At 54.0% G+C, this 19,388-nt stretch overlaps 1 protein-coding gene across 3 annotated transcripts; it reads left to right on the forward strand.

The window, feature by feature from the left end:
* Window positions 1-1,381: 1,381 nt before the first annotated feature.
* On the forward strand, window positions 1,382-18,728 carry Znf316 (zinc finger protein 316). Of its 3 annotated transcripts, XM_078023625.1 has the most exons (8): window positions 1,384-1,519; window positions 2,633-2,768; window positions 4,701-4,878; window positions 5,178-5,576; window positions 5,826-5,938; window positions 6,713-6,839; window positions 7,304-7,417; window positions 14,436-18,728. In XM_078023625.1, the coding sequence occupies exons 4-8, from the start codon at window positions 5,213-5,215 to the stop codon at window positions 16,763-16,765; spliced, it is 3,048 nt and encodes a 1,015-aa protein (XP_077879751.1). In that variant the 5' UTR covers window positions 1,384-1,519; window positions 2,633-2,768; window positions 4,701-4,878; window positions 5,178-5,212; the 3' UTR covers window positions 16,766-18,728. The 3 variants fall into 3 exon arrangements, with proteins under 3 accessions (XP_077879750.1, XP_077879752.1, XP_077879751.1); XM_078023624.1 differs by lacking the exon at window positions 2,633-2,768 and having other exon boundaries at window positions 1,382-1,519; XM_078023626.1 differs by lacking the exons at window positions 2,633-2,768; window positions 7,304-7,417 and having other exon boundaries at window positions 1,382-1,519.
* Window positions 18,729-19,388: the final 660 nt, after the last annotated feature.

Here is a 19,388-nt window from a genome sequence, read left to right on the forward strand (position 1 = left end):
GTTTTCTCTTTTGTTGTTTTTTTGGTACCAGGGATTGAACTCAGGAGCACTCAACCAATGAGCCACATCCCCAGCCCTGTTTTGTATTTTATTTAGAGACAGGGTCTCACTGAGTTGCTTAGCACCTTGCCATTGCTGAAGCTGGCTTTGAACTCACAATCCTCCTGCCTCAACCTCCCCAGCCGCTGGGATTACAGGTGTGTGTCACAGCCCAGACACTTTGTTTTTAAAATGGAAGTCAATTATAAATTGTTAATTTAAAAACATCATGAGCCAAGTAGTCATAGCAAGGAATCAGATTCAGCTGGAAAGTGGCCAAGTGTGCTCTGGGAAGGGCAGGGCTTTGGGGCTGCTGCACTCCTCCCTTTCTGAGAGACGTCTGAATGCTTCTCAAGTTCCAGAAGCTCAGCAGCCAGGGGCTGAGGTTCTCGAATGGACATGTCAGGCAGGAGTGAAGCTCCTCTGTTCCCCAGCGGTTGCTGCCCTGCCTCGAGGGTCCAAGGCGGGGCTCATCTCAGAATGTACTAAGACTATTGGTACGTGTGAGAAGGGAGCGGGGAAAGGAGCCTAGTCCACACCATTCCAGGCTGAAAAGAGCCCCGAATCTCTGTGGGAGCCAGAGCTCACCATCAGACCCCAGCTCTGAGGCAGGTTTTGGGATGGAGTGAAATGCTTGCTGAATCCAGGTTTTGGGATCCCCACACCTATGACTTCGGTCTCCTCGTGGGCTGCCCTCTATTTCCCATGGTCCTGACCATAGGTTCCTTCAAGTGTAGCCTCCGCAACCCCAGGAGCTTCCTGAATACTGATGCCACGATTCATTGGACCCCTTAGTCCCTGACCCACAGCCCCTCACACTGACACTAGTGGCCTAGGAAGGGGGTGTAATGAACATGTGGGCACCTGGTCCACCTGTTCCAGTCCTGCTCTTCCATCGCTCAAGAGATCGACTATCCCTGCCTTTGTCAGGGTCTAGCAACACGCACGCCAACCCGACGGCCCCACAGGGTCAGCGCCTTCCTTCCCAATCGCGGAGTCCCGGGAGTGTGCCCTGGACTTGTGGGACGGGCCCAGCGCGGGTCCGGGCACTCAGCAGGAGCTCCCTGGATATTGGATCGATGAGGCTGGCCGGGTTGGACGCGCAGAGGATGCTCGGAGGGCTGGACCTCGTGGGCGTACCCAGGAGTGGCATTGGGGTTTCGCGCTGGCCGAGTCGTGGGTGCCGCGGAGCCTCTGAAGCGCGCACTGCCCCCGCGCCCGGCCAGAGCACAGCAGCACAGGCTCCTTTGGATCCTCGACCGCGCGCCGGAGAGCTCCGCGTGACCGGAAGTGCCTCCCCCGTGGGCACGGACGGGGCGGGGTCGGCAGGCGGCACTTCCGGTGCCCACGCGCCGCCGCCGCCGCTGCCGCCGCCGCCGCAGCCGCGCAGCTCGCGGCCGTCACTTTGTGTAAAGCGGCCCCGGCGGCCCGCAGGCCCCGGTCCCGCGATCGGCCCGCGGCTCGGCCGGCCCGGCGCGCGGTGAGTGGGTTGCGCGGGCGGCCGTGGCACGGGCAGCGCGGGCTGGTCGGCTCGTGCTGGGGGCGGCAAGGGGCGGGCCCCCCTCCCTCGAAGCCCGGCGCTGGAGGCCTGGCGGGGCCGTGGGGCGGCCGCGGCGCTCGGGGCCAGGGCCTGGCGGGACGCAGCCGCAGCCGCAGCCGCGCGACCGACCGACCTTCCTCTGCAGCGCCCACGCCCCGCGAGGCCCGCGGACCCTCGCCCGGGCCTGCGCGTCACGGGAGGGCTCCAACCCTCAGGGCAGGTCCAGGCAGGCACCACGGAGGGGGCGGGCTGGGGAGGACACGCGCGACACCACAGGAGGTATCCACGCCTCCTCTGCTGTGGTGGCGAAGGCTGGGCCGCGGCCGCCCCCGCCCCTGGGGACACACCCATCCAGAAGGGGCTGTCATAGGAATGGCTTCTGCGAGAGTCCGATTAGCCCCCTGGAGGGCGGGGTGGAAGCAACTTGTTCTGGTGCCCCAGCCTGCTTTGTGACCTGGGGGGGGGGGCGTCTCTGATCTTTCCCTTATCTGCAAATGGAGGCCCGCTGGGCTGCTATGCTAAGACGTCCATTGCCAGTAGGTGGGTAGGGGACCTCATTCCCGAGGGTGGGTAGGTGTGGGATGGAATCTAGGGTGTCCCTGTGGCCACAGAGGTGGGAGTGGGGCTGGCGTTTGGTGGAAGTCAAGATGAACTGGGGGAAGGGGAGGTATAGGTACCCAGAGGACCAGCCCCCTACCTCTTCCTGTGTAGAGTAACATTGGCACTTGATTTGGCCCAACAAGTATTGGCAGGTCTGGGGAACTGGCTGGCTTGGCCAGGGGCCTGGGATGGTCCCCATGTATACACCTGCACCAGGAGCAAGGAGGTGGGGGTTGCTAAAATCCATGGACAGACCATGAGGTTGGTGGCAGCCATCTTCCTGACAGATCAGAAGACCTCACTGGCCCCAACATCAGTGTGGCTACCCAGAGGGAAAGAGGTTGACTAGTTCAAGTGCACCATGCATCTCCCACACGTGGATTTCCTTGGCTCTGGGACTTTTGTGGAGTTTTTTTTTTTTAAACAGTTTTCAAACTTTTCTCCTTCTTGCAGGAGGCATCATCCCCAATTCTAAAAGTCTATGGCAACATATCCTAGGGTGCAGGGCCCTAGTGGAACTGAGTGACCAAGAAATGAAGCTTTATCTGACCTTTGTGGCTTCTGACCTGGGATCAGAGGTCAAGGAGAAGTGAGCAAAATGAGTTTTCAGAGGGCTGGTGGGCTGGAAGAGGAGGTGAGAGTGTGGGTCTGAGGAGACAGGGAGCAACCAGGGTGGAGCTGCAGGAGTGTAAACTGACCCACCCCGGAGTTCCACTCTGTTCTGAATCCTGGGTCAGGGCACAAGGGGTGTCTGGCTCTGCTGGGCATCAGGCTTGTCTGCTTAGGGTCCCTAGACCTCTGCAAGAGTTGGATTTCTCTCTCCTCTGGTCACTAGTAGATGGACTTCTTGGGAGAAGGAACTGTACCTGCTATCCTCTTTGTAGGCAGAGACTCTGCTGCTTCTGGGGTTTGTTCTATCTCAGAGAACCTCCCCTCCCCCAGTGTGGTTAACCTGTTCTGGAACATGACAGTAAGCTCAAACACTGAGCTTTAAAAATTCAGTTTTATCACACTAATGATGGATTTTGGGGTCACTTCCTCAGTAAATACTGGAGTGCTTATTCTGTCTGGAATGGCGGGATTCAGAGAGGAGCAAAGGGAGCTCCTGCTGTTCCTCAGTTGACTGCTCTCAGGTAAAGAAAATGTGGGTGCTGCCAGGGACAAGAACAGAACTGTGCTCAACAGTGGCCCAGGGTGGAAGATCATCAGAGAAGGAGGAAGAGAGTTCTAAGAAAAGAGGGTGGCACACGTAAAGGTCCTGAGGTGGTGAGTGTGGGACTTGTGTATTCCCAAGCCATGGGCTCTCTTCTTTTGTTGAGTCTCCATATATAATGACCTGGCCTGGAGGAGTCTGAAGTTGTTGCTCCAGGTGGTGATCTGGAAGGAGATGCTGTGCTGGTGCTTATATACTTAGCTTGATCTTACCACCTGAGACCTCTGAGTGTGAGGTGGGTGGCATTTGGGAAACCACTGCTGAGTGTTCTCAATGTGAGCGCCCCACCAGGGCAAGGTGTGCACATATGGTCCTATGTTTTAGGCAACTTTCAACACCAGGGAGCCAGAGAGATGAGAGCTGGGTTCTAGGAGAAGCAGGATGCTAGACTAGCCCTCCAGTGTCTAGTTCTGAGACCTGGGTGGGTGGGGTAGAGATTTTGAATCTAGTGTGGGGGAACCAGTGAAGAGGGAGTACAACCATCAGGAGAGAGATGGTCTTTGGATGCTAGGGCACCAAGCCCCCAGACTTCAGCAGACCTGCAAAGATACTGTGGCCATTGAACTATAGGTTTTAAAACAGCTGTTCAAAGCAGTTTGGAAAACAAGTAGATGCTGCTGGAATAAAAGGGAAAGGATGTGGAGTAAGAGTCAGTCTCTGAGCAGCTTTCCCATGTGTGCCTATGGAACAGTGTTCTCGTGACTCTGGGCAGTTTTACACAGTGTGGTTTAGGTGTTCTGCTGTGGTACCGCTGGATGAACTGGAATGGACCCAATGTCTAGTGTGGCCACATGGCCTGATATTTTGGGATCTTTCTGGAACTCATGCCTTCATACCCCTCAGGATTCTGGGTTGGACTAGGTTGCTTTGAAAATGGCCCTGTTCAGATCTCAGACACTGATGAGGCAGTTGCTGAGTGACAGACCCAGTCTCAGGTTCATACCCTAAAGGAGCCACAGAAACCAATTTATCCAAACTGTGACTGTTCTGACCTGGTGAATGTGCAACTGTAAAGGAAGAGTGGTCCCAGGGCTCCCAAATTCCCATCTCCCTGGGCAAACCCACCTATGACATCTGTGGGAAAGCAGAATCTTGGCCTCTGGGGTTTTGGCATTTTATTCCTTAAGATTTTATGACACCTAAGCTTAAAGAATAGGGGGTCACAGAACATTTTGTATTGCCTGTGCTGGCCCACTGATGAGCCTAACTCCATGGCCCACTTAACCTTTACCAAATGCCTTGGACAGTGAGAGGAAAGGACAAAGGAGAGGGCAATGCCTACTCATGGCCCTTTATCTCCCACAACAGGACAGAGTCTGAACTGCTGGCTTCTCGCTGCTGATCTCACCTTTCACCTGAAGAGGCCAGTGAATCCCTCATCCTCTCCTCCCACCCATTGAGTCTCCCAAGTGTCCACAATCTGGTTGTGCTTGGGCCCCGCCTCTGACATTCTCTGCTGGCCTGGTTCATGTATGCTGAAGACTGGGTAAGTATCTGTTCTCTGTATCACATGGGCTGTTTCTTGTAGACCACCTTTGGGCTGTGTTGCCTGGATTCAATGCTTCTCATCCTTGAAGATAAAGACTTAGGATAAATACTTGACTCACTCCAAAACTGGTAGTAGCTCATACCAAATGGTGAGAAAGTGGAGGCCATGTTTCAGGGCTATTCAGGCAGCCTTTCTGGGTGCAGAATGTGCTGGTTGCTCAGCATAAGATGGTAGGTAGAGCCCCAATTCTCCCTCAGCTCTAGTGACTTCACCTACGTCTCCTGCCTTTATTTCAGGCTGCGTGAAGACTTGTTTCCAGTTTCCAGGGAAGATGGCAGCTCTTCATACAACTCCAGATTCCCCAGCTACCCAGCTGGAGAGGGTAGAGGATGGATCAGAGTGTGATTTTGACCAGGAAGAGGAAGAGGAAGAAGAAAAGGGGAAAGAGGTGGAGGAGGAGGAGGAGGAAGAAATAGTAGTGGAAGAGGAAGAAGAGGAGGACATGGCAGAGGTGGTGGAGGAGGAGCAGGTGCAGGAGGTGGCAGAGGTGGAGGTGGAGGCAGAGTTGGAGGAAGAAGATGACGATGATAACGACATGGAGGAGGTGATGGCAGAGGAGCAGAGTCCGGGGTTGGGGACCCCTGAGTGTCTTAGCCATGGTGGTGATGCCAAGTCCCCAGTTCTTCAGGAAAAGGGTAAGAAAAAGCCAATCCTTGGGGGTGGAAGTGAGAAGGGCTGGTGTGGGCCATGCCAGGGACTTGGCCGTGCCAGAGGGTGCTCTGGGGCCCCCTACGGTAGAGCTGGAGCTGGAGTGGCAGGGGCTAGGTTTTGAAATGTGGGAGTAGCTAGGAGCTCTAGCCTTGCTTGCTGACTGGGCAGCAGTTGACTGAGTGACCAGACTAGGTATTCATGGACAGCTGACCCCTAAGAGGTTTTCCCCACAGCCCTGCAGGCTTCCAAGGTTACTGCTCAGGATGAGGATCTGGAGGAGGAAGAGGAAGAGGAGGAGGAGGAGGAAGAAGAAGATGAGGATGATTTTCTTACAGCTGGGTCTCAGGTGAGCTTCTCTCACTCACCTGGAACTTGGGTAACCTGGGAAGGGTTTCCTCAGGCGGGCTTTACACGTTAAGTCCTGAAGACCTCGGAGCAGTGGCAGTGGGATCCTCAGGTAGGGCCCAGGCTCTAGCCAGGACAGGGCTGCAGGTCTCAGGCCCAGGGGATATGATTCTGCTTTCCTAGGGTGTGGCCCTTTCTAGGCTGCTGGGTTGTCCGGAATGTTTCAGTAGGCATTCGCTTATCTGCACTGTGCATGGTGACTTCAGAGGCCTGGTGTTCCCCAAAGTCAGATAGTTCCCTTTACCTAGAGTACCTGTCTCCTACTGAGGGTCTGCTTTCTTGCTGCCCAGTGAGATCAATCACTGGTGCCCACATAGTTTAGTTGGTGCCACTTGTCTGCTCAAGAGTGGACCTTCACACTGTTGATGTTGCCACAGAATTTGCTTGTGAATAGGGGCTTCAGGACTTGTTGTCTCCTCACCTTGAAGTGAGTCTCGTTTTTGTACCCTGTGAGCTGGATCCTCCACCCTCTCTGAATCCAAGTCCCTGGTCTCTAGATGGGATCAAGACCCTACCTTCCAGGGCCAGGGTGTAGCCTGAAAGTCTTTAGTATTTCTGGGCATCTGTAGACCCAGTAATGCATGGGATGCTGACTATGTCCCATTGAGATCCATGTTTTAGGGCTTTAGTATGTTCTCTCTGACTTTATCATGTGGGCTGTGTGGGGGCTCTCTCAGCTTCTAACCAGGGCAGTGTCTGGGGCTGTTTTTTCCAGGGACTGGTGACCTTTGAAGATGTGGCTGTGTACTTCTCTCTGGAGGAGTGGGAGAGGCTGGATGCAGACCAGCGGAGCCTCTACCAGGAAGTAATGCAGGAGAACTATGGGATCTTGGTGTCCTTAGGTAAGGAAGGCCTTTTGTTCCTTATAGGCAGCCTCCTACAATGACTGCAAAGGGCTTAGTTGTCTGAGGGGGTGCTTCTTGAGACTCAGGGTCTTGGAGCAGGGGGGTGCTGGGTCTAGCCTACTCCCAAGAACCTTGGGACCACTATGGCCTCTGGTAGAGATCAGTTGGGTGTCTGAGCCAGGGCGCTGTGTGTTATGGAGCTTCCAATCCTGCTCTGGGCTCTGTGCTTCTTGGCCCTAGAAGCTTTGACGGGAGAAGGCAGGTGAGGGCATCCTGCAGGTGAAGGTATATGGGGCAGGGCTTGGTGGGAGGAAAGGAGGTTGGTGAGGGCTGGGTATGAATGGAGGGATGCAGTGTGAGGTAGGGAGGGCTGGTCTTGGAAAGGATGGAGGAAAGGAGAGGGTCTGTTCATGGATAGGAACAGCTGCTCTGCAGCTACCATCTGTTTCTCTCCTGGGCAGGATACCCAATTCCCAAGCCAGATCTGATCTTCCACCTAGAACAAGGGGAAGAACCTTGGGTCCCAGATAGCCCTCACCCTGAGGAGGGAGATATTGTCACTGGTGTCTACACAGGTGAGTATGAGATGGAATTTTGTGGGGTTTCTGCCAACACAGCTGCTCAGAGCTGATGTCTTTACCTTAGGTCTCTGCAGACCTGGTATCTGGTTCCTCTGCTGCCTTTGACAGTTTTAGTGCTGACTGTCTGGAGTGTGGGGTAGGTTCCATGGAGATAGAGCACTCACTGTGTACTAAGCTCTCCTCTGCTTGGGTCCTTTTGGTTCAATTCCACAGAAGCCCAATAGCTGGAAGGTTCTTAGAGAACCTTAAAAATGATCCCTATCCCTACCATGGAACCTGGGATTATTATTGTTATTTTTAACGTTTTTTATTTTTGGTATTTGAAGACAGTGGTCAGGACTTCGGCTCAGAGCTGAGGCTATGTTCTAGGAGCCTAGCAGAATGTTAGTGCAGCCTTTCTAATGCTGAGACTTTCGTCAGTCCTCTGGCTTCTCCACCTATTTAACCATTTCTACAAAAAAGTCCCCCTCAGCCTTCTCTGTCCCGCCAAAAGTCCTAGGCAGACTTCTGTTCTGAGTGGGCAGTTTGGGGCTTTCTGGAGAAGAGATTTTGGAGTGGTGTGTAAAGAAGACGTTTGGGGTGGTAAGTTTCTCTGGAGGCCTTGGACCTAGCTCTGGCTCCATTCATTCAACTCTCTGAGCCCTCCTTTATTCATATGGAGAATAAAGAATATGTACCAAACCCATGGTTTCCAACCTGAGCATTGGAACTCTTGGTTGTGTTGAGGTCCAGTGGAATCACAGTCACTTTCAGTGTTCAAAGTGTGCAGTGGAGGCACAGGAAAGGCTCTGAGTAGACCTGGAGCAGCCATACAGGTGTTATACAGAAAAACACACTGTAGTAACATTACACATGTCCTTATCAGAGCATCCTCACTTGCAATGTCATCTTTGTGACAGCTCTGGGCTGTGCAGGACAAGGAGGGCTTGTCAGCCTCCCTTTAGACAAGGAAATTGGTTTTTTCAAGAGCTTGGTAGGTAGTGAGGCCTCGGGCTCTGTCTACAGTACCCCTTCACTGCCAGGTACCCTTCTACTGAGTCTCCAGGTTCTTGGGACCCTCTTGGGATCTTTCCTGAGCTTCAGAATTGGAAGGGTTCCTTCTGGCAAAAAACAGTGCTGCTTCTTTGGGATGAAGGGTTTGCTTCCTCATTTCTAGTCCAGTGCTTGGTAAAAACAGGTACTGTGTCTCATTGAGCCACCTGTGTCCATGGCATTCAGAATGGGTGTGGTGAGATTGATGGCAGCTTCCAGCAGCCTCCAGGTGCTGTGCCAGCCAGACCAAGCCTGGCACCATGGGGGTCCCAGAGGGCCAGCTGATGACTCCCATCCTCTCAGCAGCTGGCTTCTGCCCCTCTTCTGAAAGTGAAGGACAGAAGAGACATACAAGACCCAGGATTGAACCAGCTTAATCATTACTCAGGAAAGGACAGAGATGAAGTTTAAAAGGCAGCAAGAGGTAGAGACACACATTAAGGTGAGAAAAATCCAGTGATCAGCAAATACTGCCCAGCTGTTCTGGAGTCTGAATATGGCTGCCCCCAATAGACAGAGGCACAGCTGTTCCCCTCCCTCACCCACAGCAGGCAGAGACTGGCACCAGGCTGCTGGGGGTTCTGCTCACACTGCTGTGAGCACCTAAGGAGACCTCAGAGGCCAGTCCATTAGTTTCACATAGCCATGCCCCAGAGGAGACCTTGGCTATCACGGTCCCCTCTGAACTCCCCTTTCTTACTTCCAGCCAGGCAGCTTGGGTCTTATCTTGCCCTAGACCCCTGGGCTTGGTGCAGAGGAAGGAAAGGAGTGCAGGGACACCCTGGCAAAGAGGCAGCCTTTTTAGTGCCTGGAACAAGGGGCTGGTTCAGGTTTCCAGGTGCTGGAGACTCTTGACTGGGATGGGGATAGGAGGGTGTAGTGAGAGGAAGGTAGGCCTGTCTCCTTACCTGGGAGTGCTTTTGTTTTCTGAAATCGTTTTGAGGTGGGCCAGGCCTTGGTACCATAACTACACATAATCTGTGAAGGAATAGAGGCCATAGAGGTCACTGGCATTTCTCAGGTCACTCACCAGTGACAAGGAATGGCCTATCAGAGGAAGACCACTTGCTCACAGGCCTGTCGCCCTGGCCAAGAGGACAGATCCCAGTTGGAAGCCTGGCTGCCTTCCCAAGCTTGAGCTGATGAGCTAGGCTGAGGCTGATGTCTCTGATGTCCTCCCCCAACTAGGAGGGGAGGCTGCTGATGCCTACTAACCTGGGCATTTCATCCTCATGTACCTTGTTCCTCGTGCTACTTCTGACAGTGGTAGGGGCTCTTGAGCTCAGCTTGAGTTTCTGTGTCTGGATAAAGTTTTGCAGGGTGGGGGTGGGGGTGAGCAAGAGCAGGTACTGATCTTATTCAGGGAATTTGGGAAGGGTAATCTGAAGGACAGAAGCCCATAGCTTTGCCTTTTCCCAAGGCCAGACCAGCTTAGGCCAGGAGATGGGTTTCCTGGCCAGTGTGTTTGGGTGTTCTGAGTGTCCCTTAGCTACCTCTGTAGCAGCTGGAGGCATATTCCCTTGCCCTGTGCCCAGAGCACTTCCTGGAGGTGTCTGGGGGTTTCTGCCATTGGGTCACCAGACATCAGAGCGTGAGAGCCAGCTTCTTGCAGCTAGTGCAGGGCCTGGGCAGAGCAAGGGAGCCTGCTGCTGTCTGGGTTCTGGGTAAACCTTGGTCTTCATGAAGTACAAGATCACCTTTACTGTCTTCAGAGGTCTCCAGGCCCACAGAGTACCAAGTGCTAGTGACAGGGTAGCTCCAAGACAGCTCATACCCCAGCCCTGGAGCCTCTCCTAACCCTTTGCCACCTTGCCCTGTTGGAGAGGAGAACTTGCCTGCCCAGGTGCACAGGGCTAGTTAGTAACCTGTCTGGAGTTAGGGATTGGGGCCCAGCCTTCTAGCAATCTGTAGCTATGTGTGCCTGGCAGTAGAAAAGGGACACAGCCTAACAGCCCAGTATTTGAGAGAACAGAGTCTCAACAACAGGGAAGACAAAGAATAAACAGCAAGGGGGAAGTCTTGGAGAATCAACAATGACACATGGCAGGGGTGGCACCTGTGTCCAGTTGTAATGCCTGTGTAGCATGGCTACATGTACTTTATAGCTGTTTACTTTTTTAACCCTTGCAGCATTACCTCAAAATGAGATTACAGATGAGGAAACTGAAGTTAAATGACTTGTCCCAGGTCCCACGTACAAATGGGTTTGGGACCCCAGCAGAGCTGGTTCCCTTGGCTGCCCCTCAAGAGACAGCAGGGGAGATGTGGTAAAGGGGCATCAACCTATAGGAGAAGACCTGCCATGGAGCATGAAGTGGTGAGACAATGCTAAGATCTGTAAGAACCCAGTGTGTTCAGCTTTGAAGGGGAGCCCAACATTGTTCATCAGGACTTTTTTAGGGGGGAGGGGAGTTCAACTTGGGGGTGCTCAACCACTAAGTCACATCCCCAGCTCTTTTTTGTATTTTACTTAGAGACAGGGTCTCACTGAGTTGCTGAGCCCCTTAAGCTGCTGGGATCACAGGCGAGCGCCACCATGCCCGCCTCCAGCAGGACTTTTTAGAAAGCATCCGTGACTAGATGCTGGGAGGAAGGTGGGAGAAATGATGGTGACAACCCACAGTCCTGGGGTTTTTCATTCATTCTCTTGACATCCACCTGCAAAGGGGCCTTCTTTAGATTGCCTGCCCCAGCTCCTGTCACCTAATATTCCTGGTAGGCCAGAAACCTGTTTTCACTGAGTTTGACATAGATTATGAAAGTGTCCTTGTGGCCAAGCTCTGGTAGGTTCTCCCTTCCTAGATAGCTGACTTTGATCCCTGATCTGCTGGTGCATTTTAGTTTAACTCCTGTGATCCCTCAGGCTCTTCCCAGAGGCCTAGCTAATTATCACCCACGGTCAGATCCTGGGAGTAGGTGTTAGGTACAAGAAGGTGAAGTGCCAGCTCCAATCCACAGAGCTTCTCTACTCTCTCCTGTAGTTCAATCCTCAGGGTCATTGTTGGATCACTGTCTGTCTCATTGTCCTCCAGCTATTGAGGAACACACCCCATATACTTTCTTATTTGAGTGACTTGTCTGCCCCTGTTGGGGTCTGACAAGTAGAGCTGATGAATCCTCACCTGGATCTATAAAGAGCTTTTGGGTCTTTTTTTTTTTTTTTTTTCTATTTCAGCTTCAGCTTAAATACTTAATTCTTTTTTTAGGTATCAGGTTTCATGCTATTGTTATCAGTGAAATGATCGATAAAGTCCACATATACATGGATTCTGGACATTTGGGTCTACCGTTTTTTGGTTTTTTTTTAAAGAGAGAGTGAGAGAGGAGAGAGAGAGAATTTTTTTTTAATATTTATTTTTTAGTTGTCGGCGGACACAACATCTTTGTTGGATGTGGTGCTGAGGATCGAACCCGGGCCGCACGCATGCCAGGCGAGCGCGCTACCGCTTGAGCCACATCCCCAGCCCGAGCTTTTGGTTCTTAAAGCTAGAAAACACCCTGCAAACTCTGTCCCTGGAGTGACTGTTACACTGGACTTCCCCATTCCAGGGCCAAAATCTCTAGACCTATGCCACTTTAACAGCAGAAAGTAAAGAGAACAGAGCCTGGTCTTGGGGTCTGCTAGTCTCGGAATTCCCCAGGTTTCCTCCCAATGGCCTGATACTTCCTAGATCTCCGGTGCAGCCAGCTTCAACTTTCCTGGGATTCAGATGCCCTTCCCCCTGCTCACTGAGTGTAGTGGTGGCCTGCAACACCTTGCTGAGTGTTTAAGTATGGCCTCACCACTTGTCCCTGCTGTTGGACAAGTACCCATGCCAGCTCCAGAGGTAATGGTGAGCTCCCCCAAGTATCTGTCAGGATTGGTCCACTCTACAGAGCCAGGTGGGGTGGGTGGGTAGGGGCTCATCTTCCTGGACCAGCAGGCATTCCTCTTGCTCTTGGACTCTGGGGAAAGGTGCTAATAGAGAACCCTCCCTGTTCCTGGCAGTGAGGTGGTTCTCGCTGGCCCTGTGTCCAGCTCTTTGAGGCTTATTAATGAAGCAAAAGGTCATTGATTCTCAATAGGTTCTGATGGTGGACTAATCCATGCAAAAATCTGTCAAGAAATTGTATTTGTTCAAGTGTGAATTTTCCCTGTTAGGGGGCTCTGATTAGAAACTACTCAAGACTCTTATCAGAGCCAAAGAGAAAAGGCTTTTGATCTGACTGGCCCAGATTGTCTGTCTTCCAGCAGCTCATCCTTGCCTAAGGTGTGTGTGCTCCAGCCTTCTCAGATTTGGGGAAGAGTTGCTGCCAAAGAAGAGCACCCAGTGAAAAGGAACAGGGACTTTTTTTTTTTTTTTTTTTTTTGCCATACAGGACACACTTGTCATTCAGTGGGTATAAGTGGCAGTTAGTGGTGAACTCAGGCTAATGATAAACTTTTTTTTTTTCCTTTTTTAAAAAAATTATTTATTTATTTTTTAGTTTTCAGCAGACATAACATCTTTGTTTGTATGTGGTGCTGAGGATCGAACCCGGGCTGCATGCATGCCAGTCGAGCTCCCTACTGCTTGAGCCACATCCCCAGCCCCTAATGATAAACTTTTAAAGCTTATGTTTATTATAATAGCACAGTATTACTAACTAGAAAAATTAGTATGAAAAATAAAATAACCCATTTTCTTGTCCCTTGTATGATCCATGTATGCTTTTTTTTTTTTTCCACAACTGCAGTCAGGCTGGTGCCAGTCTCTGGCTTCACTGCACCTGGCAGTGTGCTGTGCTTTCCCATCAGACTGTAGGTCACCATAGAGAATGTCATACAGAACAAGGGCCTGGCAGGGTGTAGCATTTGATGTGAGGGAGCCAGCCTAGTCTTCTGAGAATCCATAGGCTCTGACCATCTCAAGGGTACACTTAGCAGTCCAGGCTCCCCCAGCCAGGTGACAGCTAAAATGGGCCAGAGTCTTAGCTGTAGACCCAAGTGGGCTGTAATGAGTTTCCTAGGCCCTGGCTATTGAAGCTTGAATCTTCCAGTAGCTGGGATCTGAAGGGCACAGTACAGTGTACAGGAGAGCAGGTATACAGTTGCTCTGAACACCTGGTGCTGCCACAGGCCAGGCAGTTTCCTGTATGTCTCTAGTGTGAATTAATTCCGATCCATACACAAGTTCCCCCTGTACATCATGGTGGCAGGCTGCCAGCATTGATTGATTTCATAAAAAGGAAACTACAGACTTGACTCCAGAAGGGTGGAAGGGAACGGTTGGGGTGCAGCTCTGTAAAGGAAGGACAAGTAGCTGAAACTCTTGGGGTGCTCACAGTGTGCCCATAGTCCCAGTAGGCTTGGGGTTTCCCAAATGCACAGCATATCAGGAAACCCAAGCTGAAGAAGGGTGGCTCACAGGGTAAGATGTGTGCAACAGGTTCTGCTTTGGGAGAGGGAGGGAAGCCCCCTGGCTGCTGTGGGAGAGGGAGGGATGCTGAGCAAACCTTAGGTGCCTGTAAAGGTAGGTTCTGAGCACACTGAGGGTGCTGAAACCTTCAGGCTGCACTCCCTCTGCTAAGCCGGCTAGGGAGGGGGCTGGCTTGGAAAACAATCCATGTCTCCTCTTTTTTGGGAACAGGATCCATTATGGGCTTAGCCTTGGGACTCAAAAGAATCTGCAAACAAGCTCACCACTTTGCAGTCTCAAGTCCTTCATAGGGTGGCAAGCCCTGGACGTTGCTCCAGAGGTGGAACTCTGACCTTTCTGGGAGGGATCCCCACATGGGATGCCCCATATCCAGAAAGTCCCCAACTGTGTGTGTGGCTTTATTGCCTCTGGTGGGGCAAGAATAATCTCTCACTTGGGTGAGTGGAGATGCCTGTCCACGACTAGAGGGAAGCCCCATGTCTGAAAAACTTGGGAGTTCCTTGGAGGCCATGATTTCTCAGGGCAGGCGCTCTGTCACATTCTCTTACCCCTCACTTCCGGTTTAACTTTATCGCCTTCAGGAGCCTGGTTCTGGAATGACGATATAGAGGACCACGAGGAGGAAGATGATGAGGACTTCCTGGCAGAGATGGCGGAGGAGGAGAACGAGCCACCAGGGCTATGGTCCGCGGCCTATGGCGTGGGGGATGTCCCTGGGACGTGGGGCCCTGACGACTCGGATTCAGCCCAGACTCCAGAGGAGTGGGGGCCGGACCCAGGCAGCCTCGGGGTCCTGGCGGAGGAATGTGAAGCAAAGCCCTTCCTACCTGGCCAGGAGCCAGGCACGAACCTTCTGGCTCCCTGGTCGTTCCCCACTGCAGTGGCTGCCCCCACAGGGCGGCCTGAGACCACTTGCGATGTATGTGGCAAAGTATTCCCACACCGGTCGCGGCTGGCCAAGCACCAGCGCTACCACGCGGCTGTAAAGCCCTTTGGCTGTGACGAGTGTGGCAAGGGCTTTGTGTACCGCTCACACTTGGCCATCCATCAGCGCACACACACTGGCGAGAAGCCCTTCCCCTGCCCGGACTGCGGCAAGCGCTTTGTTTACAAGTCGCACTTGGTGACGCACCGGCGCATCCACACTGGTGAGCGGCCTTATCGATGCGCCTTCTGTGGCGCAGGCTTCGGACGCCGCTCTTACTTGGTGACACACCAGCGCACACACACGGGCGAGCGGCCCTACCCGTGCCCACATTGCGGTCGCAGCTTCAGTCAGAGCTCCGCGCTCGCGCGGCACCAGGCTGTCCACACAGCCGACAGGCCGCACTGCTGCCCTGACTGTGGCCAGGCTTTCCGCCTGCGTGCCGACTTTCAGCGCCATCGGCGTGGTGGAGCCTGTACAGAACCCAGTGGTGACGGCCTGCGACAGGAGTCCAGCGAGGTCGCTGCCACAGTGGGGCCCGAGGAGCAGGAAGCTGGGCCAGAGGGGCCTGAGGAGCCTGAGGCCGTTGAAACAGATGGAGACCCCGAAGCGGAGGCTAGAGAGGAGGTGGCGGCGATAGCGGAGGCGCCTGCTCCGGAGAGCAAGAAAGACCCCGAGCCAGACAGGCGGTTCCTGGAGATGGGCAATGGCCTGGGGGAGGGCGAAGGCCCTTCCTCGCACCCACTTGGTTTCCACTTTCCTGTGCATCCCAAGTCTTGGCTCCACCCTGATGGCTTTCCCATCCTTGGCCTCCCAAACTTTGGAGAACGGCTACCGGCAGACGGGCGTCCCTTGCAGGGACCTTTGGGAAGCCCGCTGTCCCTGGTGGAGGGCACAGGGCTGGCCTGTGATCCTTTTGGTGGCGGCAGTGGTGGAGGCGGTGGTGGTGGACTGCGTGCCTTTGGGCCTGCGGTTGGAGGGCTACTGGCAGAGCCAGCGCCCGCCGCGTTGGCAGAGGAGGAGAGCCCGTGGATCTGCTCGGACTGTGGCAAGACGTTCGGGCGCCGTGCCGCGCTAGCCAAGCACCAGCGCTACCATGCGGGCGAGCGGCCTCACCGCTGTGCTGACTGCGGCAAGAGTTTCGTGTATGGCTCGCATCTGGCGCGTCACCGGCGCACGCACACAGGAGAGCGGCCCTTTCCATGCCCGGAGTGCGGGGCGCGCTTTGCCCGCGGCTCACACCTTGCAGCGCATGTGCGAGGCCACACTGGCGAGAAACCTTTTGTGTGTGGTGTGTGTGGTGCTGGCTTCAGTCGCCGTGCTCACCTGACGGCGCATGGGCGAGCACACACAGGCGAGCGACCCTATGCATGCGGCGAGTGCGGCCGGCGCTTTGGGCAGAGTGCCGCGCTGACACGGCACCAGTGGGCACACGCAGAGGAGAAGCCGCACCGCTGCCCCGACTGCGGCAAAGGCTTCGGCCACAGCTCGGACTTCAAGCGGCACCGGCGCACGCACACAGGAGAGAAGCCCTTCCGTTGCGCCGACTGCGGCCGCGGCTTCGCACAGCGTTCCAACCTGGCCAAGCACCGGCGTGGCCACACTGGCGAGCGGCCTTTCCCGTGTCCCGAGTGCGGCAAGCGCTTCTCACAGCGCTCGGTGCTCGTGACCCACCAGCGCACGCATACAGGCGAGCGACCCTACGCCTGTGCCAACTGCGGCCGCCGCTTCTCGCAGAGCTCGCACCTGCTTACTCACATGAAGACGCACCGTGGTGCGACAGGTGCGCCGGGGCAGGCAGCAGCGGCGGCCCCGGCGCCTAAGGTCGAGGCACCCACCAAGGGACTCTTGAGTGCTAATGCGAGTTCCGGGTCAGGGGAACGTGGTAGCACCTTGCTGGAGTTCGCTGGTGGGACGAGCTTCGGCTCGGAGCCTGCGACTGCATTTGCGGGGCCCTCGGGTACCTATGAGGAAAGCATCATGTGAGGGGCCCAAGGCAGCAGGAAGTGCAACCCTCTAGGTCACCGGCCCCTCCCCTGGGCGGCTTGGGCGCAGGCTGCTGCGGGCCTGCCCCTTACCCCTCTGGCCTGGGAGTGGGGCTGAGAGTTCCAGTCCTGAGTGCGGTGCCTTCCTTCAGCCCTGAGTGTACCGCCTTCTGCCCCACCGCCTCGGGTTTCTTTCCGCCGGGCCCCAGAGGAGGGCGCCGTTGCCCTGGAGCACGAATGGCTGTGTGGGGCGCGCTCCGGAGAGCACAGCAGCGCGTGGAGGCGGCCAGGGCTGGGATCTGCCATCCCTGACAAAGACTGCAACATCTCTGGGTCTATGCTGCCAGGCGGGGCGGTAGGGATGGTGGGCGAGGTTATTTATTTTACTGGTATTCCAATTTGGATGGCCCGGGTAAGTGACTTAGAAGTTTGTAACTGGGTTTTACATCGAGGTCGGAGAAGCCCTTGTGTTGGGGAGGGTGGGCTGGTCGAAGTAAGAGCATCCGGCTGCTGGAGTGGGTCAGTGTCAAGTCCTGGCTTCTGGTGGGTTCAGCTGAGAACTTCTTTCATTCCATAGTGGGAGATTCAGGGACCTTTCAGTGGTTTGTGTGTATCAGAAAGTTTTAAGAACTGCATGGGTGACAAAAGGAAGCCTTATAGGTTTCCAAAGAACGGTGTTCCTCAATAATCCAGGGAGGAAATGGAAAAGCTTTGATTCTGTCGACTGTGGATATTTATTTCTGTCTCTTGTATGGCCTGAAGAATGTGGGAGGACAAAAAGCCAGAAACCAAATTTGTTGTCAGGACTGATGAGTTACAGATATTCGCAGGGTCCCCAGAGAGTTTGAAGCCTTATTCTCTAAAGTTGTTCACTCGCCTCACTCACTCCACCATCACTGAGATCAGCCAGGCGTTAGCCTTGGGTGGGTTTTGATCTCAGTTTCCCAAGTAAGTCCTTTGGTCCTCCCACCTCCGGCAGCTGGAGATGGCACACTCAGACATCCTTGGGACACCCCATTCAGGCTCTTACACACCTGGGTCCTAGCTTTCAATTCTCCCAGCTGCCACATCTCCAGGAGCAGAGGGATACATGGAGACCTGCCCTTCTGAGCCCAGTGTTCATTTATATAAAAGCACTGAGATTGGTCCAAGGACCTTCCCCATGTCCCATACTTAGGGCCCTACAACCTTCACATGTCCCTTTAACTTTGCTTCAGTCATTCTACACTAGAAACGAGTAGTGTTTCTGTCTAGATTCACATTTCACAGATGGGTCAGTGGAAGCACTGAGGGTTTGGTGGCTTGCACAGTGGCTGCCCACAGGGTGTGGACCTGAGCCCCTAGCTCAGTGATAAACTAAGTACCCCACTATGCAAGGCCCCTGCCTGGTGGATGCCTCACCCTCTAGACTGGACTGTTGGAAGCCACTGGGCAGCAGCTGAAGCACTTCTCATGTGAGGCCCCCTCCCTTTGGGCTTTTTGGGCCAGTGTGATTGGGGCCAGAGAACTGAGATTTTTAAAGTGACTGCATTCCCTTAGACCTAGTTCCTTCTGTTTTAGTGTAGACAGGCCTCAGGGGCTGAGAGCCAGCAGCCAGGCTGCTAGGGGCTGGGTGGGGTAGGAGGCGTCGTAGTTGGTGGGTGGGAAAGGGCCTGGGTAGTGGTGGTAAGAACTAGCCTGGCTGGAGTGAGGTGGTGGGGTCGGGTGGTGAGGAGGATAGGGGTCCCAGGGAGGGACCTAAGCAATGGCCTCTCTGTTCCAGGTTTCTTCTCTCCCCATGTCTTTTGGGACATGAGCCTCAGGAAGGGTCAAAGGCTGGAGGAGGTAGGGGTTGGGGGTGTCTCTGACCTTGCCCTAGTGGCCAGGGCCTGGCACTGTGCCCATCCCTCCCGAGCCCCAGCTGCTTCTGCCCTGCCTGAGCTGTCTGCAGGAAGACCTAGCTTTAATAAAGAGTGGAGAAACGAGCTTTCTGCCTGGACTCTGTGCTGTTGCCGCTCTTTGGTGCCCATCAGGGATGCTCCATGAGGCCTCAGGCCCATCTTATTTCTGCAAACATTTTTTAGTTTTCTTTTAAGGAACTAGAATTGGTCCCAGGATGGCACATGAGGATCTGCTGAAGATGAATTTGGCCCTGTGTTGCCTGTATGCAAGTCTTGCTGAGACTCCCCTACACAGCCACACACTTGTAATACATACACCTATCATGGAGCATTACTGTGTTTGTGGTTGTTTTGGACAGCCTCCCAGTGATCAAAGAAAGGGGCCAGGACCCCTTCCTGGTAGTCCAGACCCATGCCTGGGCCTTTCCTCCAGCTACAGCTCCACCTTCCAGGTTTATCGAGGGTTTCATTATCATAGGCTAGGTGTATCCTTAGGTCCCCAAAACACCTTCCTTGTTTATTCTCACCACACAGTATCCCAGTGATCAGATTGTACTTTCCCTATGGACTTGAAAAAACAAGCTATGAAGTGAGTTTTATGTACATGCCTGTGATTTACAAAGTCAGGCATGGTGGTGCACACCTATAATCCAGGCTACACAGGAGGCTGAGATAGAAGGATCACAAGTTCCAGGCCAGCCTGTGTAACATAGTGAAGATCTGGTCTCAGGACAAAATAAAAAC

This window comes from Ictidomys tridecemlineatus, chromosome 10 (assembly GCF_052094955.1).
Source record: "Ictidomys tridecemlineatus isolate mIctTri1 chromosome 10, mIctTri1.hap1, whole genome shotgun sequence".
Taxonomy (NCBI): domain Eukaryota; kingdom Metazoa; phylum Chordata; class Mammalia; order Rodentia; family Sciuridae; genus Ictidomys; species Ictidomys tridecemlineatus.

Bases quoted from the DNA above. Each gene is read 5' to 3' on its own strand.
- Znf316 (XM_078023624.1), top strand. From the start codon at position 5,213: ATGGCAGCTCTTCATACAACTCCAGATTCCCCAGCTACCCAGCTGGAG. The intron at 5,939-6,712 runs GTGAGCTTCTCT...TGTTTTTTCCAG, and splicing joins TTCTTACAGCTGGGTCTCAG to GGACTGGTGACCTTTGAAGA. The intron at 6,840-7,303 runs GTAAGGAAGGCC...TCTCCTGGGCAG, and splicing joins TGGGATCTTGGTGTCCTTAG to GATACCCAATTCCCAAGCCA.